Source organism: Fusarium vanettenii (genome assembly GCF_000151355.1).
Source record: "Fusarium vanettenii 77-13-4 chromosome 17 genomic scaffold NECHAsca_74_chr17_3_0, whole genome shotgun sequence".
In the NCBI taxonomy this organism is placed as follows: domain Eukaryota; kingdom Fungi; phylum Ascomycota; class Sordariomycetes; order Hypocreales; family Nectriaceae; genus Fusarium; species Fusarium vanettenii.
The window spans coordinates 22,597-42,901 of record NW_003315815.1 but is presented as its reverse complement, the minus strand read 5'-3'; the positions used below and the strand labels follow the sequence as shown (position 1 = coordinate 42,901).

General features: G+C 52.0%; 9 protein-coding genes across 9 annotated transcripts; 5 read left to right on the top strand and 4 right to left on the bottom strand.

Moving 5' to 3' along the window:
* Positions 1–561: 561 nt before the first annotated feature.
* Positions 562–1,130, top strand: NECHADRAFT_88860 (uncharacterized protein; the record flags this gene model as incomplete). Its single annotated transcript, XM_003040237.1, has 2 exons — positions 562–572; positions 698–1,130. 2 exons carry the CDS (start codon positions 562–564, stop codon positions 1,128–1,130), a joined length of 444 nt encoding a protein of 147 aa, XP_003040283.1.
* Positions 1,131–2,272: 1,142 nt separating this feature from the next.
* NECHADRAFT_88859 (uncharacterized protein) lies at positions 2,273–3,202 on the top strand (the record flags this gene model as incomplete). Its single annotated transcript, XM_003040236.1, has 2 exons — positions 2,273–2,911; positions 2,996–3,202. 2 exons carry the CDS (start codon positions 2,273–2,275, stop codon positions 3,200–3,202), a joined length of 846 nt encoding a protein of 281 aa, XP_003040282.1.
* Positions 3,203–3,577: 375 nt separating this feature from the next.
* NECHADRAFT_88858 (uncharacterized protein) lies at positions 3,578–4,379 on the bottom strand (the record flags this gene model as incomplete). The annotated part of the gene is made up of 2 exons (XM_003040223.1): positions 3,578–3,875; positions 4,060–4,379. 2 exons carry the CDS (start codon positions 4,377–4,379, stop codon positions 3,578–3,580), a joined length of 618 nt encoding a protein of 205 aa, XP_003040269.1.
* An 829-nt stretch (positions 4,380–5,208) lies between these two features.
* Positions 5,209–6,318, top strand: NECHADRAFT_88857 (uncharacterized protein; the record flags this gene model as incomplete). The annotated part of the gene is made up of 1 exon (XM_003040235.1): positions 5,209–6,318. The coding sequence occupies one exon, from the start codon at positions 5,209–5,211 to the stop codon at positions 6,316–6,318; it is 1,110 nt and encodes a 369-aa protein (XP_003040281.1).
* Positions 6,319–6,947: 629 nt separating this feature from the next.
* Positions 6,948–7,763, bottom strand: NECHADRAFT_88856 (uncharacterized protein; the record flags this gene model as incomplete). Its single annotated transcript, XM_003040222.1, has 2 exons — positions 6,948–7,414; positions 7,721–7,763. The coding sequence occupies 2 exons, from the start codon at positions 7,761–7,763 to the stop codon at positions 6,948–6,950; spliced, it is 510 nt and encodes a 169-aa protein (XP_003040268.1).
* Positions 7,764–8,310: 547 nt separating this feature from the next.
* Positions 8,311–9,676, top strand: NECHADRAFT_88855 (uncharacterized protein; the record flags this gene model as incomplete). Its single annotated transcript, XM_003040234.1, has 3 exons — positions 8,311–8,355; positions 8,959–9,122; positions 9,220–9,676. The coding sequence occupies 3 exons, from the start codon at positions 8,311–8,313 to the stop codon at positions 9,674–9,676; spliced, it is 666 nt and encodes a 221-aa protein (XP_003040280.1).
* Positions 9,677–10,111: 435 nt separating this feature from the next.
* On the bottom strand, positions 10,112–10,669 carry NECHADRAFT_88854 (uncharacterized protein; the record flags this gene model as incomplete). The annotated part of the gene is made up of 2 exons (XM_003040221.1): positions 10,112–10,271; positions 10,347–10,669. The coding sequence occupies 2 exons, from the start codon at positions 10,667–10,669 to the stop codon at positions 10,112–10,114; spliced, it is 483 nt and encodes a 160-aa protein (XP_003040267.1).
* Positions 10,670–13,447: 2,778 nt separating this feature from the next.
* NECHADRAFT_88853 (uncharacterized protein) lies at positions 13,448–15,777 on the top strand (the record flags this gene model as incomplete). Its single annotated transcript, XM_003040233.1, has 6 exons — positions 13,448–13,479; positions 13,540–13,599; positions 13,811–14,200; positions 14,376–15,204; positions 15,269–15,454; positions 15,535–15,777. The coding sequence occupies 6 exons, from the start codon at positions 13,448–13,450 to the stop codon at positions 15,775–15,777; spliced, it is 1,740 nt and encodes a 579-aa protein (XP_003040279.1).
* A 201-nt stretch (positions 15,778–15,978) lies between these two features.
* NECHADRAFT_88852 (uncharacterized protein) lies at positions 15,979–17,896 on the bottom strand (the record flags this gene model as incomplete). Its single annotated transcript, XM_003040220.1, has 4 exons — positions 15,979–16,456; positions 16,511–16,707; positions 17,190–17,392; positions 17,485–17,896. 4 exons carry the CDS (start codon positions 17,894–17,896, stop codon positions 15,979–15,981), a joined length of 1,290 nt encoding a protein of 429 aa, XP_003040266.1.
* Between the last annotated feature and the right edge of the window lie 2,409 nt (positions 17,897–20,305).

Here is a 20,305-nt window from a genome sequence, read left to right as displayed (position 1 = left end):
CATGTTGTGTAAAGAGCCGAAGCCTGGAGGTGACAAAAGCTGCGTCGGCCCAGGTTGCGTTGTCGTTTGCCGACTCTCTCCTTGTCATGTATCCCACCGTCTTTTTATAGGGAACTGTTCGGCACATTTGTACAATACATGTGCCGGTTAGAAACATGAATAGGTCAGTCTTCTGGCTCAATTAACCCATCGAGGGCCGGGCTGAAACATGAATGGAACAAAGTGATTTGCTCTCTCTCCGCCGCATGGGATTGCCTGTGTTCTTGGCGACTCTGTTCGCTTGCTGTGTGAGACGGGCTAGGACCTATGCAGAGCTCTCTGAGCCTTGGTAAATGCAGCAGGTTTGAAAGAACAAAGAGTTGTCTCTAAAGAGAACTGCAGTCCACATCATACACCCCTGATATGATCGGTAGCATTTTATTCTCCATCCCCGGAAAGGCGGAATCTTCAGATGAATGACACGGACGTATGAATAAGTCAACACCCAAGAAAAGCCAGAAATCAGACGCCCGTACGTTTACGCTTGGGGACATCGGTCTCGGATCGATGAATGAAACCATCATGTACCTGCCGTCAGAGGAGCAATCGTCATCTACCTTCTCGAGATTGCCGACTCGGCCGAAAAGCAGACGGGTGAGAAACCTGGCTTCGACAAGATGGTTCTCGACAACGGCCAGTACCTCTGGGAGCTCGTCAGCATCTGCAACCTCAACTTTGGACGACAGGACAAGTCAGTCACCAAGGACTACAACCGCCTTGTAATGCCAAAGTTCCGAGAGCGAGTTCGATGGATTCAACGCAAGATGATCGAGTATGGCGCCTTGGTCAAGACGCCCAACGGATGGGCCCGAGAGCCCGGACGTCGATTTGCCAACGCCGAGGAAGCCGGTCTCTGGCTTGACAACAAACTGACACTGGCTTCAACCCCAACCTCATCTCCCGCTCAGCCGTTCCAGGCCCAAGGCATCCAGAACTCAATGTGGAGCCATAGCAGGTCGATCCCCACTGTCGACGATCCCTTGCCAGAGATGGGACAACTTTGCCTCAACGACGACTCAACCAGCAGCAGCATCTTTAAAGATTGCGTGGCCCCAGACTACCAAGCCCGATCGCGAGTCGATCTTGGATGAGTGATGCCTCAGCGGCATCCTCTGCCAGACACGACCAGATGGAGAAGCTAGCTGCGGCCAGACACGACAAGTGGACCGAAATGCAGGAGATCGATCGTCAGTTTCGAGCTCTTCGGCAGTCATAGTGATGAGTGGTTTCGAGTGGGAGGCGTCATTTGCTCGCAGGCCAGAGAATTGAGATGGACGGATAGATAGGCCAAACTGGACAGGACGGATTGTTTTTCATGATACATTGTAGACACAACTCGGTTAGACGGCGTGTGATCATGCCCGAAATAATAGTGCGTTCCTTTTCTATGCTCCGCACCTGTCTTTAAAGGGCGGCTGGAAGTGATGGTGAGTGGAATGACTGGCAATGATGCATGAGATAACCATGTCCTGTGTGTTGATCCTCGAACCTGTCAACTCTTGAGACGCTACATGCTTCTATTGATGCAAGTAGAGGACTTGAGGAATTGAAGGCTCCAGGGATGGAAATTGATAGTTCATGCAAGAGCATTTACAGTCGGGGCCTGGAGGGACTACAGTACAGGGGGCTCCAGGAAATTACAGGCACGCAAAATGAACTCAAACACCAAAACCTCAAGCATCACGATTCATCTTCAGCTTCAATTTTGTCTTGTAGCACAATCGTCAAGACGGGTAGGGGTCCTCCTTTCTTGCGATACGGGAACTTAATCCATATTGGGATTGCTGGCTCGTGCACATGGGATCGGAATCGGCTTTACCTAGCACCGGGCTTGTCCTCCCTCGGGAGAATGGGCACCTATCCTGGGTTCTTTGTTCGTTTGCTCATCAGAGATCATCTCGAGCCCTTCTTCTCCTACATCATAGTAATGACAGATCAGAAATCAACCTTTTGGCTTTAAAAGAACGACAGAGGCACCGTACATCTTTCCCTGTGCCATGGCAAGTAACTTGGCCTGGGGTCTAAGCCGGATTAAGTAATCTATGTAACAGTCCATCCCTGATCAACATCAACACCATGGACCCACGACGCGACCTCCCCTCCACTCGCTCTACCCCTGCCCTTGTCCCAGCCCCCGCCAGGCGACGACAACCGAGACGGGCCCGCACATATTACGCACCATCAGCATATCGAGCATCGTCGGAACCATTGCCAGACTTGTCTCCTGACCAAGATGACGTCCCCCCACTCTCGTACTGTCATCTTCTCACCCTCCCACTCTTCACCAGACGCCCCCAGGTTGCCACTTCGCGTTTCGTCCATTCGACAGTCGCCCAGGAACCCTCCTGGGACTACTGGAGCAAGGCGTCCTCCTCCACCGACCGCCCCTCCTGGTGCAGGCTTGGTCTTTGCCATTATTGCCCTTGTTGCCATCATCTCAACCTTTCTCCCTGGCGGCCATCCCGGCTGGGTCTTTACATCCTCGACCAACCAGACAGCCGAGTTCAACATCTGGCAGCCGGTCCACCTGCTCTACCGTGACTATCAAGATGTTCTTGTTCCCCTGCTTACCCCCTTTGAGTTGGACGGGTCCGTCCCTCTTCCCCGTCACCTGCCCTCCATGATGACTGCATTTCACGAGGAGCTGTGGGAGATCAATCTACGACTAACCTCTTGGAAGGGAAGCGGCTTGCCCGGGCATGGCACGGCCCTGGCTGATCGCCTCAATGTCTGTTATACCGAGCTGCTTTCCATCGGAGATAGCATAACTGACTTCAACCGCGAGGGCCGACTTCTTGTAGGCAGCTCGTCACCGCTTCTTCTCGCCGTCGCCCTCGACCAAGCCAACTCTAGCCAAGAGACAGCTGAAAAGGTCAAGATCTTCTAGAGTACGACAGAAGGGCGCAACGCGAAAACCTTGATGGCCTTGAATCGTATGCACCGAAGCCTCGCCAAGGTACGAACCGAGCTTGAGCCCATCCTTGATCAGATCGAGAAAGATCTCCCGGCCAGCCAGGATCTGTGGGCGTTGGATTTACTCGATGCCGTGCAGTTCACCCGCCAACACTACAACGAGTACATCTTGAGGATTATCCCCAAGCTCATCAGCCGTGCCATCGCAACCCTCTCGACAATTGACTCGACCGCTGCAGCGCAGCTATAGTTCTGGGATTTGATGCAACACGAAAGGGGCGTCGATCAGCGGCTCATGTGTCGTTTCACCACCGACTCGCCCAAGTGGCACTCGAGCTGGGCGGTGCAGTTCAGATCGGCCACGACACGTTACGCCATGGCTAACAGGACGGTTCCAGAACTGTTCAAGGTGGCCGAAACATCCCATATGATGGAGGTCATGATAAGACAGGGGTTAAACCCTCAGAAGCAGTTTCGTGAGTTCCGGCCTAGACGGCCAAGTCAGATGTGATGTCCCTTGAAGGCCAGATTGCGGATGAATTGGGAGTTGTCAATGAGTGTATTCTATGCCAGCTTCATCTACTTGTCTCGATACTAGTTCAACGTCTCATCTCGCATCCAAGTCTCATTTCAGTCCCCACTCCATTTTCAGTCTCCACATCATCCCATCGTTGTTGATCAACTGCTGGAGGGGATATTCGTGATGTCTCAGGCGCTGCGTGTAGATGGCCTCGGCCTCCTGGGCCGTCTTGAGCGGTGCCATCTTGCGTGCATCTTGGTAGCTCGGAAGAGAGGGCCCGTTGCTAAGCTGTGGGAGTCTGAACCAGTTGTCGGGCTCTTCAGGCTCGGGAAAGTAGCCTGGGTTCGCTCGCATGACCGAGGCTATCTTGGCTGCCTTGGTCCCGGTGATGCTTGTCGTCCCGCTACCCCAGGTGGACAGTTGTTCGACTCTCGAGAAGGGTAGTGGTGGCAGAGACAACGGAGCGGCCTGGGCCTGAGGCCCGAGAGCGTTCTGCTGCCTCGATGATGTCGATGCTGCTCTTGTGGAGCTCCTGCTTCGATTTGCCCGTGTCTGCCATGAGCTTGAGGATACCGGCCGACACAAACTTGACAAACTCCTTGTCCATGCCTGTCAGCAGCTGCTGATCAGCCTTGCGCCGTTGAACGATCAATGACGCCTGAGTGGCGAGGATGTTGACACGGTCCGTCATCTGCAGGCGGCTGGCGTAAAAGACAAGAACCCGGAACTCGATCTCGGAAAGCACGCGGTGATCCCCCTTGCAGCCCATTATACCTGCTACGGCTGTCTTGGTGACCTTGGTGTCATCGTCAGAGAGGCGGCTTGGCTTGCTCTCTTCCAGGACACTGGCCTTTTGGATAGCGGCGGCGGTTGCGGCATCGAACTTTTGTGCAAGGGTGTCGGCCATGATGTCGTTTGGCTGGTGGAGGGATACGTCAGGATCTCAGGCCAGTCGGCGATGGCGATGCTGGGGAAGAATCGTGAGGAAGAGCGGGAGGCTGTTCATGAAGGTTTGGGTGAGAAGTTGAAGGTGTGAAGACTGTCAAAGTGGAATATGCTCTGGAGGCATGGGAATCAACAATTCATATGACATGTCGACAAATCTCCGAGATTGCCTTGGCTCGTGTAGAATGGCGAGGCCCTTTGACAATGAACAGCGATCGAGAAGCGAACAAAGACTAGGGACCTACACCCGACACCATTCAACTGCCGATAAAGGGATTGTGTTGATATGCAGTGTCATGGAATCGAGGGTGCCTTGCAGCTGTCGTTGCCCTCGTCCCGTCGCCAAACTGCCGGGCAGCCAGCAGTTTGGCCCTGAAACAAGACGTGTTGAAAGGACCTTTGAAGGCGAGAGATTGGCCATTCCATGCATGGCATATTCTGTTGCCTGTTCTCACGACATCCCCTCGGCACTCCTCTTTGGCCTTTCCCTGCCAGTCATTTCGTTTTACCCCTGGTAGGTTCTGCTGGTATCTCGCCCCCGTCGACATTCAATTGGCAGCATGTGTATCAGTAATGACCGCGAGGCAAGTTATAGCATGGAACTCGGTTCCATCGAACTCTGGCTGACCACCTTGCAGACAATATGCGGCCAGTCGTACCGACATCTCCGTGACCAGGGCACCAGGTTCACCTTTGGCCCAGACTGTCGTACCTCGATCCAGGATCATATCATTTCGAATCGTCTAACCGCACAGACATAGCGCCGAAGCTTGCACCAGCTCATGGAGGACATGTACCTTACGGGCCACGGCACAGGCGTTTACAACCTCATGCTCCCCAAGGTTCAGGCATGCGTAAGACGACGGATCAACGAGATGGTGAGAGGTGGCATCATCCAGCAAGCTCTCAACCAAGGCGTCACCGAGTACACCTGGCGTGAGGATGCCGACAACTTCCTCCACCGACCAGGCTGGATCTCAAACTGGAATGTGGTCTTTGGACAACACCTGGGAAGAGCCCGGCAGCACACCGAAAACCCTCGTGCTGTAGCTCTGCGCGGCGTAGAAGCAAGACGAGTGGCGGCAGCAGCACTCTTTCCTCGAGCCGTTCACGTCGAAGCGAATACCGTCATCCACGGCAACGTCACCAACGGTAGAGGAACAGTCAGGGGGGCCAATGTTTCCAACATTGTCAACTCGGCCGCAGGCCCTGACGCATGCCGTGGCGCTGAAGGCGTTGTGCAAGCTCCGTTGGTTCTGGAAGACGACTACGACGCTGATCAATACCACGACGATAGTGAAGACGATTGCGACGACATTGAGATGACTGACGCCCCGGCCCCAGCCCCCGAGACTCCCCAAACCAATAACACGACCAACCAAGGGGGCAACGACAACGCTTCAAACGATGCCATTCGGGGAGGGATAGCCATCGCCAACGCCAACAGCAAGACTGGCCCTGCTGCGGCCAACGCAAACAACAACTACAACATCAACCACCATCACTGGTGCCCTCACGGCTGGCAACAAATGGCCCCAATTGCACAGGGCGCGGCAACAAATGGAATGCCACCTCCCCCTCCCCCTCATGTTCCCCAATTCCCGCCAGAGCAACCACTGGTTCAGCCTGTCACGCCTGGCATCAATACACCCGTCAGTGTCTCCAACATCCCGAGCATGCTCTCGTCATCCCCCACGACCATTATCTCTTTGGAGACGGCATCTTCTATTACACCGTCAGAGTCGGCTTCATCCGTCAGCCATACTCGACGCATTGGTCGTGGAAGTCCCGAGGCCGAAATCACGACACTGATGCTAGAGGAATTGCGAGCCTGTTCGACAGACCAGTTGTGCGACGCCATCGACACGCTGTCCGGCAAGATAATTGGGAATATTACCTAGGCGGCAATGGTGGACATGCAACAAGCGGACCCCGGCCTGTACGAGGATCTGGTAAATAGCCGAGATGAGTATTGCAGAACTGCCAAGCTTGTCCGGCAGGTGATGGGGGAGAGACTTGGTTCGGACGAGCAGGATAACTCGGACTTTTGGTGGTTTGCCATATTTTGAACCTTGTCAGTAGAAGATGGATGTTACCCTACGCTCTGGTTCTTTTGCCTTGCTATTCCTATCCGTTATAATTTAGTGATACGTTTATATATCATAACTCATCATTATCTTCAATAACAAGTCCGCGAGAGATTGTCAGCCATAGCAGCAAAAAAACGTAGTCACACGTGTATATGGGCCGCCTGAAATGGATGGCCAAGACTTTGTAGGGCATCAAGCTTGAAGCTTCCTTGCCCCTAGACATGCCACCTCTCGCAATGTTACAAAGAGGGTACTACACAGCTCAATTGATACTGTCGCCGAAAGACCCTATAGGTCCTCTTGTTAGACTATCTATTGCGTGCTACTACTAACTACACTGGCCCTTCGCCAAGCCCTACAATGCCGAGTACATGGTCACAGCTCCCTTTCCAGTGCGCCTATCTGATATCGGCCAGAGATAGTCTAAACATCGACTTGGCTCAGTCCTCATCCCACAGCTGTCGTCTGGCATCGCGCATCCACTTGGTGTTGGTTGCTTTCTTCCGCAAGTCCTCGAATCGCTCAAGGTTTCCGTGCGTGAGGACGGGATCGCGAGATGGTTCTGGCAGGACATCTTCCAGGCTGTTGTGACGCTGCTGTATGGGCGTTTCAATGCGAAGAGGGCTTGGAGGAGTAATGGTAGGCATCTCCACGGCCCTGACCGAGTCGTTGTACGGAGGCCAGTGGTTGAAGAGAGATTCGGTCTCCTTCTTGGGTCCCACGGATTCGCCTGGGCTCTCGGCCAGAGCGCTGGCTTGTCGCGTCTGTCGATGCTCCCGAGTTCCTCTCTGGATGGTATTTCCAATGAGTTTTGGCTGTGAGAGGGAAGTGAGTCGAGATTCAGCTACTCCCATAGTGGAAAGGCCAGAGGAAACCGAGTCTTGATCACTGTTTCGCTCCTCGACTTCTATCTAGGTTCCATCAAGTATCCCTTCTTCGTCGTATAGTCCAACGGGGGCTGTCCCTTCTCGGTTGCTTCTGACAATGTCCTAGGCGTTTCTACGGAACGCGAGCAGGGCCTGGCGCAAAGAGTTTGCCTTAGTGATGTAGTTTTCGGGATATCTTTCTTCGTCTTCAACCTCGCTGAAGCTGGGCTCGATGAGTGAGGCGAGGTGTAGGTCGTGATCCGTCAGTAGACCAGCGTTGGGCATATCTTAGCCATCGTTCTGTTGCTTGTGCTGTCTATTGTCGGCAGCGAGACGCTGAAACTCACGAGCTCTGAGGTGGACCCTCTGCTCAACCGTCAGGGCCGGCATGATGATGAAGGTGGTGGGAGGACGGCCCAGAGAATGACGAGACAGGCCTTGCAAAGTCGTGAGATGGCACGATAGTGGGTGAGCAACACGAGAGGTAAGCCAGTTGCTTTTGGAGTTGTGTTGGGTTGTTTCAAGACCCAAGTACGTTATGATGGAGATCTTGAGGGAGTAGAGTTTAGGTCTACCAAAGGTATTGGCCGGTAGATGAAGGTATCAAGTCTTGGAGGAATTGGGTGCAGGGTTTATTATATTAGAGTCGACGAAGTGAATACATGCCAGGCGGCATACATCATGTCACGTTCCATGGTGTTCAAGGCCTTCCAACACTCCATGGCCTCAAACGCTCATAAATGTCACCATTTACAAATTCAGAGCGCAAACCATGCAATCATTCTCGAGTAATGACGGACATCTTTACTCTTTGAAGAGACAACATACAACATCGCCTTTAGGAAACATATCTTCTTCCAGCGGACAAAGCTCAACCAGAAACAGACATATACAGAAAGCCAGGCACACATATTGCCACTCTACATCAAAGAGAAAAATGGGCCCATTCAGGCAGGAGATCCTCGCCTTTGTCAACAAGGAGGTAATTCCGGAGCAGGCAGCATCCTTCGGTACCGTAGTCACCGTGTAGTCTTTGATGGTTGGGCTTCCAGGCCACGTATTTAGTCACTGTGGGTGTGGCCAAGCTACAGTTGTTGGCGTCGCCAATTCCACAAAGGAGTAGTCTTTGTAATCTGCAACAGGTGAAAATTGAATGAATCAAAGCATCAAGCAAAGCAGGCTTTGAAGAAGAGCCATCATTGGGGGTTGACGATGATGCTGTCGAAGCCCGGCTCTTGATGGGATAATTGCGTCGATAGATCGTTAATAGGATGAGGTAAAGATACCTGGATTCACAAAAGTATGATTCCTTATCACACAGAAGAGCAGCTTAATATCCCTCTGCGAAAACCATGTTACAAACGTGCCAGAGCGTATCGTGAGCAGCCTTTGCCGCGGCCACACACCCAAGGCCAAACCATGCCCCAACTCACCAGCTTCTCGCCCAACTATAGTCTCTCCCAACAGCCTTCACTGACCTTTACTCGTTCTCCTTCCATCTCCCACCACACATATCGTTCTGCATCAAAACATCGACTACCTCTTCTCCATCTCTCCAGCCTTTCAGAATCTCAAAATCATACAGGGCCCGAATTTCAGGCTCCAACAGCACTGCCCCAACCCTTTTCCACGCGTCAATCTGCTTCTGTGCCCGAGTCTCTGCCTGACTGCCCTCGGGGCTCCTGCTTATGATGCGGTAGAGGGAATCCGTCTTTCTGTGAAGCTGGATGATGATGTCGCGAGTGCTGGGTAAAGCCTCCTTGTCGGCCTCGCGGCTCACGGGGATGGAGAGTATCGTGTAAAAAAGGGGTGAGCGTCATCGCAATGCCCCCCACTTGAACAACAGTTCGACTGATCCTTTGGATGCATTCGCCCTCCCATCGCCAGACGGCCATATCAGGAAGCGATTTCCAAGAGATGAGAAGCCACAGCGCGAGAATAGCACATCTCATTTCTCTCGGAACGACTCATGCCAAGACTACGGCAGCTCACAGAGCAGTGGAGGCAACTTCCAGGATGCCAGTCGGGACGAGTCGAAGCACAACGAGAACACCTCGCTGCGCACCGAAAAAGAGTCCTCCCCCAAGCCCAATACCCCCAGCCACGCGACTCCATCCCCATCTCACAACTACGATAACTCATACAGCCACGGGGATGACCTTGACCCAGCTGAGAACTCCTCTCGTCACAATGAAAACCCCCCTCGACAGAACGAGAGGTTGCCTGACCACAACGAGACTTGCTCGCAACACCAGGGTGACGGATTGCCAACTTCATTCCAGCCCAGGCAACCTAAGGGTTGAGTCCGGATGATTTGCCTTGGCCCTATATGTTATAATTCCTTCCTAGCAAGGGGACACGTGCAGCTCTCCGAATAGCCAACTGAGTCATCATTCCGGCTGATGTCAGTGATCTGGCTGATGCCATATGTCCCCCTTGGATTCATCCCAGTTACTTTCCCAACCACAATACTCATAAATCTACATATACCAGGAAAATTCATCATCAGCGAGGTACTGTGCTCCCTCACATTCATCCTGACACATCCACACCGACTCGTCGTAGATCCATATCAAAACATCATGGTTACAGAGGTCGGCTGCCAAGGCCAATGGCCAGCATCAATCGTCGTCTCTTGTCGGGAACGCTGCCCCGGGTCGAGAGTCCAAGCTCGCCAAGAATTCGTGTGATTTCGGTGCCTAGGTAGAGAAACATGTCAGAGTTATTATCAACAAGGCTCAGACCGGGGCCAACACACCGCTCAACTGATCCGCTTCGCCAAAGGTAGCGGGGAAAGAAGAGATCTCTTCGCCAGTTTCGACATTCAACAGTGCAGTGAGTTCAAAGTTGCGCTTCGTCGCGCCGCTGTTGCTCACCCGAGCGATAGCGTTGTGGTCACTGCAAAGGATTGCTGTCAGCCAGATTGCTCGTGGATGATGGCAGGTGGAGCTGTGTGTTGGGCATGATACTCACTAGTAACTGAGCTTGCGGCCAAGGTTATCAACTTTGCGATCGACAGCGGCGACATTCTCCTCCACTCGACCAACCCTCTGGTCAAGTCGACCAACCTTCTGGTTGACCCCAGCTATGGATCGGTCCAGGGCGTCGAACCGTGCCAAAATCTGCGACATCATAGCCTGGGTTACATTCTCGGTTGCAGCCCGGATTGCAGCCTCAGGGTCGACTATCGGGTGGGACAGGGCATTCCTGGCTTGATGAACGAACCTTTCAAGGCTATCGAGTGCGCCGTTCAGGTTCTCGGACTGCGAGCGTTGTCCGCTGATGGCGGCGTTCATCGTGGACAGCGGCGGCGGCGTGGTGGATCGATGGATGATGGACGAAGTAAGGCGGCGTTGCTCAGCGACAGTGATTCACAGGTGATGAAGGAGACAATGATTCCCAGTCGATCAAAGGAACAGCGATTCGTAGGCGAGGATAGGCGTTGCGTAGAGAAGAGTAGAGAAGAGAAGAGAAGTCGCAGTGATTCAAGTTGGTCGTTGATGCCTAGATCAAGTGTGTGTGAATGAGTGTCGGCTTCACGAAAGTAAACAAAGAGGAAAACGCGTGAGGAGCGCGATCTCACGTGATGGGTATCTGGTTCGGGCCGGTCATGCTCCGAATCTTATCATCCGAATCTTATCTTATCTTATCGCCTCATCTCGGGTAGCACCAGCGAGGCGTAGGGTAGGTAGGTCGGCACCTCTTGACTCTCGAGTCAACCAGCCATATGGATGGATTAATAGTATCATCGGCTGTGGAGAGTAGGTTGTTCACATATCGCGTGGGCCCTTGCGGATTTGGCGGATGAGCCTGCCCCTGGCTCGCAAGATGGCAAGTTTGGTCATGTTGGGATTCTTTTGAGGGCAGTGAGGGTTTTCTACAGCCGCAGGGATGCACCCCGAGTGAAGCTTCTTATACCACGATGCAGCGAGTCCTCCTTGCACGATCCGATGCTTCAGAGCGCGTCGCCAGGTTTCTTACTCATTCAATACCTATGCATAACCCGAGGCATCTTATTGAATGCCTCGCGGCCATTCCGGGCGCCTCAATGAGGGAGGACGGCCGCGGACAGTAGTGTACCACTGCTCATGGTACCATCGTATCTGATAATGCACCATGGGAGTTTTTCTTTGCATTTGAAACCAAGACAATGGTCGGCCAACTTTGGCTAATCGGGAGTGTGAGGACTGGCGTAGAGATTATGAGAGAGGCCAGCAAACTCTCGTCTCGCACGGGTGCATAATTTAATAGACCATTCTCAAATGTATAAATAGAATGGGGGCTGCAGTTGTCATTTTCGTAACTTGTCGTGTTGTTACAATATCCTACGCCATCATACCAAGCGCACGCCCCTCTGGCCACTTCAACAGTTTTCCTCTACAGACCAGCCGGATGCAGCAGCCGAGGAGTTAGTTTTGCAGCCCAACGGCTACCATACAAGATGCTTTCGCAGGCTTCGTCCGATACCGTTGCCATCGGCTGACTTGTCCGTGGCAAAGTCTGGCGCGGTAGGGACTTTACAATCAATTTTAGGAATTATGTGACTGACCTTGTGTAGGCCAAAAGAAACCAGGACCCCAGCATGGGGATTACCAGAGACAAAAGGCGCTGTCTGGCGGTAGTGAAATGGGAGCCCGAACCCGAGATTCTGAGACCTGCTTTTCCAACCTCAACCGAGCCCGCCCCTTACCGTAACCGAGAGCTTGTACCAGCAAGATGAAATGGGTCTGTACAATGCACATTCCGGAAGGCCAGAATGTTTCAAGCTCGGATGCCATTGTACGCTTCTCTCTATGCCGTCTCAGGTCCGAGATGGCGACGGAGTCCCAACCTTCAATAGAGGGGCAGGCTAGAAAAGCTCTTAGGCGAACGAATAGAATAGAACCATTCATCCTCGTTGATAAATGCATTCGATATTTATCTCCTGCGGGCTAAACTTTAGAGGTCTAAGGAACGGCAAGATGTAGTTTAGATATCGAGTTCGCCCTCTTCCTTCCTCTCTACTGTTGTTGGGACATTATCAGAAGCAAGCTGCGTCTCCTCCGTCCCCTGCGCGTCCGACCAAATGCTCAGCACAACTCTATGCAGGGCGCCTACACCGTGATCCTCATCGTAGCGCCTTGGGTCAAGGAAAACCCTTGCCAACTTTGGCGCCAGAGAGCAGCTACAAACGTCGACTCCAGTGATGCCACCTCCCGTTACTTCTCCATCAACGGGAGCCCGCTGAACCCTGGAAGCCTTGCCTTAGATGCTAGAAAAAGGCAAATTTTGAGTAATAATGTACGTCTAAAAATGGAGATTCCCCGGCGAACATGGCGAGTGGCAGGAGTCTGTGGGATTGGAACCATCCTAAATGGGCCGGCCTATCTCAACCAATTCCCCAAGACGGTTGAGACCTATAGCTTTTGGAGGCTTCCCAGCTGTGCGGTTCCTTCTTCTCGGCTAAATACCCATATACGATTGCAAGACGGCAACTGTTTAGTTTGCAGACGACCGAGCATCTCACAGCAGCTCCCACCTCATTTTCCGATCGCAGTTATGTTCCTTGCTCACTTCAAGCTGATAACATTGCTGATCAAGCTAAATTACCGATTTCATCCAGGAGTCAATGAGTTCGTCTGAGAGCTTAGAATAACTGATCTTATAGATCTAAGAAGAGGAAGCGGCATGGAGATGGATTGAGGAAGCACAGTCAGAAACGTGATTTCCGATAATATCCCCTGGAGTCAGTGTAGCAGCCAGCCAATTGCTCTATTTCCCGACCTCTCTTTCTCAGAAATATGGGGGGCATGAAGCGGTCTGAAGCCCCCGGCGCCTGCTGCTGGATTCAAGTAGTTATGCATCCCACCTACGTTGCTTTGCGACGCTGGCAACCCCACCGGAGCAAAGAGTTCTGGAACACAGCATAGTCTATTCCAACTTTATCTCAGTGGGCGCCATTGCGGCAGGAATAGCAGCTATGATGGGAGGAATTAGCTCGACGCTCTTTTTCGACCCAAAGGTCGGGGTCCTTCTCGGCAAGATGCAGATGCTTTATCCCGACCGACTTAGACCTCCAGGGCCTGCTTGCCCCCATGGCTCAGCTTCCGGTCGCTTTGGTTACCAGGTAGCCAAAATGGTACAAAGAGTTCACATACGTAACGCTTGCCAACATCACCCGTTGCAGGCTGTTGCAGGCTGCCTTTGAGGGCCATGCCTTCAGTGCCAAGACGCAGAAGGGCGGGCAGTAGGCTTGATTAGACTGAACGATGGGGAACAACGGATGGAACGTCTATGGAACTTAGCACGGCAGCTCCATTGAAGGCAAGAACACCCTCCCTCTGAGACTATCTTCTGCTGGCCGGCACCGACGCCAAACTCTTCAACGACGTTTCCATTGACCGCCTTGTTGCGGACTGTCTCGATGACGAAATCAAGGTCACACAACTTCTCTGCAGAGCCCTGCCCAGCACTGCCACCAAGGCTTCGCTGGCTTTACTCAAGCCGGACCTAGATACTTCCGAGTTCACGTATGGAACGTCTCCCGTTGGTCGGCTGCAAATCATCAGTGCCAAGATTCCTTACCAAATTGCCGGCGTGCCTGGACTTCCAGAACTTGATCTATCGGTGGTGAATCTCCGGGTCACTGATCTTGGTCTCGATCTCAGCTACATGGTGACCTCGGCGGAGAAGATCACTCTCAACGCTGCTGCCAAAATCGTCGTGGCCAACGCAGCCAGCGGAAGCGGACTGGAGCTCAAGCTGTCCTTAGAGATGACCGACTATCTTGCTGAGCTGAGATTCGGGGCTCAAAATCTCGAGTCGATTGTGGATCTCGCCAAAGTCATGTCAGTCGATTCCGCCGAACTCGCTCGAGAAGCTGCCAGTTCCACCGACGGCCAAGCAAGGATCGAACGATGACAAGTCATTTTCCTCGCTGGCCAGTCTCAGAGAAACGTCCACGGCGGTGGGGCTCACACTTCGATCGAGTGAGTAGAAAGGTGTCAACTTTGAGCTTTCCAGCATCTTCTTAACTGTCAATTTTGACAACTGGAAGTCATACTTGCCTTCGGAGCTGAGGTTGGACAGGATCGAGAATCCAGCAACTACAATCACTGTCTCAAACCCCACAAATGCAGCTCGCCATCATGTCAAGGTCGAAATCGAGTTCCAATACAACTTTGTCACCATCAAAACGACACTAGCCGAAGGGGAAGTCGAAGTCAAGAGATACATTGGCTTCCGATTTGTCACAGAGCCCATCGCCACCTCCTCCAACTTTGACGTCCAGCTGGATCTGACTTGCGAAAGTGGTCTTAGTGTCGATGATATTGTTTGCACGGTTGGCCTCAATCTTGATACCAACATGACAACTTCATTCCCACCACTGGAGGCCCTGGTCAAGAAAAGCAAGATAAAATATTTGTCTCTCGGGATGGCATTGGCTTCTAGCAAAGTCAAATTTAGCGACTGGAGAGTGGAACTCATCGACGAGGAGATGGCCATTGTTCCCAAATTCCACCTCCATGACCTGCAATGGAACATTTCGAAGCTACTTGGGGGAAGCTTCAACTGCGAAGGCCAGGCAGGGTTCTACAGGGAGGCAGTCGACAAGTACTTCTCAGTGAGCTGTCGAGTTCCTCAAACGGTCATTCCTGAATACATTGCAGTGGATGCTCCGCGAGGCCTCACCCTCACCGAGCTGATCAAGTGTTCCTCAGACCTGAGCGCTGTCCCGATTGTTAAGGATCTCTTTGATTTCCAGTTGAACAAATTCCGCGTGCAAGTTGGATACAAGAGGCTTCCTGCGGGCGACAAGCCGACAAACGACACCAAGCTTTCTGTCTTGAATGTGAGTGCCCAGCTTGTCGAAGAATGAGCTGGTGATTCCAATTGGAGAAACCAAGACGTTGAAGTTTATCAACCCTCCGCTGTCATTCACACGGTACACTGATGACTACTTTTCTTCATCCGGCGGTAAATCGGTCAAGACTTTCTCGGCCAAAGCCACTCTCTATGGACGATCCTTCACTGGCAGTATAGCATACCTGTCAAGTGATTCTTTACTCTACGCGGAGCTCATTCCTATGAATCGCGGCACGGTGGGCGACTTTTGAAGAGTGTGCTGTCTGAAGACATGGCCAATGCCATTGTCCCTGTCCTTGGTAATCTTGCCCAAAAGGAGGGCTCCATCCTCATCAACACCGCCGACAAGTGTATCGATAAGCTGGATATCGTCTTTGAGAAGGTTCAGTCCGTTGAGTTGAACAAGGCATCCGGCGCTCTTGTGTCGGTTACGTCCTTGGAGCTCCACTACTATAGAGGCGAGCCAAGCCCGCCGACAACAAGAAATCACCAACCAGGCCAACGGTACGAACGGTACGAACGGCCCTGTAACGTCAACTCCGGGTCCAGCTCAGAATAGTCCTTCCAAAAACGTCTTTGGATCTTATTGGAGTGGAGCAGAACAAACTTTGACCCAAGGTGGAGTTCTGGAATATGCGATCGAGAAGCTGTGGTTTCACGCTGCGGCGTAGGAAGTCTTGCTGATAGAAGTAGAATGGCGCAGCGAGGGTGAAGCCTCCCTCGTCAAAGTGCCAGGGGAGGGTCTGCATCTTGACATGGTCTATGGACCCGCACTGGCCATAAAGAACAGTGAATGTAGAGCTATTGTCAAAATCGCAAGGAGACAGAGGTATTGTGTGGGATACAGCGCCAGTAAGACCTTGGACTGGCTTTTCGAGGCGCCCGAAAACGTCTTCCGGTCCATATATGTAGAAACAACGTGACGCCCGGGGAGGGGTGTTAAAAGAACTAGAGGCACTGACGAGTGACGACCCATGTTGATGATGGGCGTGTGGTCTGAGAATGCCCCAAAGAGAAGGACTGATCTCGTACTTTCTCGCCTCATCTCCTTGGTGTCGGCCAGCCCGCTTCCTAGGCCGGCTGCCTTGTTGACAACGTGTCTCTTTGCGATGTCGTCGGCTTTTTGAATGTGGGCTACCGCCCGCATCCGATCCCTTCTCTTCTGTTGAAGATCTCTTTCTCCTTCCAGTGGATTTGGTCTTCCGTTCTCGGTCCATGCAGGAGGAGGATCTGGTCGACTAAAGGTCACCGTTCACTCGTGAATTGACGTATTCCTGGTTATCCTTCATCACTCTGTGCCCACCATTGAGGGACTCAACACCTCTAGCTGCTCATCATCGGTTGAACTAGTTTTGCTGCTAATATTGACGACGTCGTGATGTTCTGGGCCATGCAACGTAAAAGGGCCCTTTGACGGATCTTGGAGAATCAACTTGACGTTTTCATCTATGGCCAAGATGGTATTCATCATGGCTATATCGGCGCCGTTCTTGATTTCACACCTCTCGCCGTATCGAGTCCAATGTCTGGCCAATTTGGGCTTGCTCAGGCATGTGGCCTCCGCCGCTCAGACGTATAATCTCCTGCGAGCGATTCGCTTTTTCCGCGTCGGAGACCAGCTTTTGAACTGATCTAGAATTCTGGAAGAGCTGGCTTGGAATGAACTGACTCATCTCAGTATCGGCATCAACTCGCATTGCTCGTGTCGGGTCCCCGTCCGAGCTGGGTGTGGTGGAGGTGGTCTCCCTGCTCTGCCTCGGGCCCTCATTTTCGCGTGCATCGAGAGGAGCCCTGTTCCCAGTATCTGAGCTGCCGATAGACTGCCGCCCAATTGATTAAGTTACGTGTCGGATCCCAGTCGATGCGCCCCTCGTTCCGTATCATCTCGCGCCTTGTCATTAGCATAACCTCCGCTTTGGTTTCTGAACCACAGCTCAAACCGCCCCTCTCTCTCTTCGACTGTCCTTTTACTTGTATTTTCATCCGCTTCAGATTAGACTCCGATCTCATGGGTCTCCCCCACCCTTCGGCGAGACTATCATTCGCTTCCGAGAGATTCCTATCTATCGTGTCAAAGGCGCTTCTCGGTTTCTTGTGACATCTTGCGGTCCAGAGAGTATCATGCACTCCGTCAAAAGCCCTCATCGCTTTCTTGAAATTGTCGATTGGCTTTCCTGCAAACTCAAGTCGTCCATTCGAGTGAGACCTCGAAGCTCTTGCAACGCGACCTCATGGTGCTCCTGTAGCGTCTTCATCCGAGACTCACTTCGCTCCTGAGCCCTCTGCAATGCCTCCTCGTGATTCTCTTTCTCTTTCGTACCATCTCGCTCAGCAGTTTCCAGTTGGCGAATCTTATCGTTTACCTGTGCCCTCAGGGCCTGTATTTCTCCCGAACGGTGTTGATTCTTTTCGTTAATCTCCTTTAGGCTTTCTTCCAGGGACCTCATCTTGGACCGACTGTTCCTGACCGTTTCCTCAAGCAGTCGAGCAGTGTTCTCTTTCGCAGTGGCGTGATCGATGATTGTCGACTCTAGACCTGTCCTCTCTTGGGACCAACGTTCCTTCTCTGTCGCTATCTTCTTCTCCGTTTGTGTTTCGAGGTTTCGGATGGCCTGGCATAGGAGGGGAGGTAGGTCGTTGGGGTGATGCGATGCCGAGTCGCTGTCTGCCTGGCTCATTCCTATTCGCGCCAATACCTCGAGTAACTGTGCCCTGAGAGGATCGAGACCTTTTTCTCTCTGGCCTTACTCTTCAAGATTCTTCTTGATTTGCCTCTCAAGCCGACTCTTTTCGTTTTCGAGCGTTTGGATCTCCTCCTTTCGTGCTTCTGCCTAATTATCCCTCTCTGCTATTGTTCTTTGAGCTTGCGCTAGATCGGCCCCCAAGTCGGCCATCCTCTCCATCGAGCCAGATAACTCTCTATTCAAGTGTTCAGCTCCTGATTCTAGCTCCTGAGATCTAGCATTCGAGTGCTTTGCAGCTTCCGTGGTTGTGGCTGTAACCTCTGCTCTAGGCCTTTGATAATCCCCATCTGATGTCCGCACATTTCCCCCTTCTGCTCAAGCGCCTCCTTCTTTTGCCTCAGCTCATCCTCTGTCTCTTTCAGCTGTGCCTGCTTCTCACTCACCTCAGTCTTTTTCTGTTCAATCTCTTCCTCCCTCTTCCCTAGCTCATCATCCTCCTTTGCGAGCTTATCCTTCTGCTGACTGCCATCTTCCTCATTTTTCTGCCTTGCTTTGTTGTCCTTCTCCTTAATTTCCTTCCTTCGTCTCGATAGCTCCTAACCCTTCTAGCTGAGCTCGTCCTCCCTCTGACCAAGCTCCCTCTCTTTCTTGCGGAGCTATTCCCTCTATAGCTCAACATCTTAAGACAGACAGCCAACTTAAGATAGATAGTTATTAGACAGCTATCTTAAGATGGACAACTATCTCAAGATAGATAGCTATCTTAAGATATATAGTTATTAGATAGCTATCTTAAGATAGGCAACCATCTTAAGATAGAAAGCTATCTTAAGATATATAATTATTAGATAGCTATCTTAAGATAGGCAACCATCTTAAGCAACTTCGCCGCTTTTCTCCTCGAGCTCTTTCCTGGTTCGTCTTAGCTCCTCATCTTCGTGTTTGACCTCGTCATGTTTCTTGTTGAGCTCGTCCTTCTTCTGCAAAAGCTCATACTCTCTCTACCCCGCCCTGCCGCTCCTTTCCTCCGCGTCTCTTCTTCGTGCTCCTTTACACCCCTCTATTTCGTCCCTCAGTCTATCTTACGTCTTCCTACATCCGTCCATAATTTCTTCCCTGTGCTCGATCTCCTTTCTTTGGTTTTCTATTCCGTTTGCCTTGAGCTGAATTTCGGCCTCCAAATCTCTGTCTTTCTCCTCGGTCTTCATCTTTGAAGCTCCTACTTCCTGGGACTCATCTTGCGCCCGATTTAGCTGAGTCTGTAGACGGTCGTTGGCAGTTTCTAGCTCTTGAACTCGCTGCGATCCCTCGCGCTCAAGCCGCTCCTTTGATTCATTAATCTCTCGGTTTTCCCTTTCCAGCCGCTGCAGACGAAGGGCCAAGTCCCTCCTCTTTTCGCTTTCTTCGTTGAGCTTCCTACCGAGCTCTTGAGTTCCCTTCTTTCCCTCCTCATACAGAAGCTCGATTGGCCTGATCTTTCTCCTTTCTAGGTCTTCGATGCCCGCTCTCAGCTGACTTAACTCTCTGTTCTTTCCTTTCAACTCAATGTTCTTCGTCTCGACCTCGGCCTCCTTCTAATGCAACTTGCATTCGATGTCATTGTAGTCCATCTCCTTTGTTCAGGCGTTTTGTTTTTCCTTCCTCAAGTTTTCGCCACGCTCTAAATCCTGCCTCAAGCTTCATTTTATTCCTACTGCTGGTCGCCTCCATGTCTAGCCTAGTTAGTTCCTCAATCTTCAGGTTTGATCTTATCTCACATGTATCCATCTTCCCTTTTAACTCGTTTTCTAAAACCGCCGCTTTTTGCAAGTCATCCTTGGCCTTTTCAAGATCGGCCCGGAGCCGGTCTGACTTCCCTGTGGCTTCTTCCAATCTTCGGGCTCAGTTAACCCACCAAGGGCCGGGCTGCAACTATAATAAAGAACAGATCGTGGCTTCTTCCAATTCCTCAATGAGTAGTTGAAGCTGAGGCTCCTGCTCCCCTCCCGCTTCCTGCAGCTTTTCTATCTCGTAACCCTTCATCTCGATCTCCGCCTTGAGGTGTCGAATCTCGCTCTTGAGATCATTCATCTCACTGCTTTCATGCGCATCTTGCTGTGAGGTAGCTTCACGTGCTGTAGCGAGATCCTCGAGCTTGGTGGCTGAGCCTTCGCTGTCAATGACTTTCAGGGCACAGTGTAAGAGGTAATGGGTCCATTTCGCCTCCTCGTCCGTGATATCCCTGCGTATGGATACGTCTCGGTTGTAGGCCTCGGCTCTGGGAGGGAAAGTGCCACTGGCAAGCGCATTGCTTTTCTCCCTGTCGAGTCCTTACAGGTTGGCGTGGATCTAATGATCCGCCGGCTCTTATGTGAGATAACGCCGCATACCCAAGACCTCCATGGTTTAATCAAATCTAGTGAA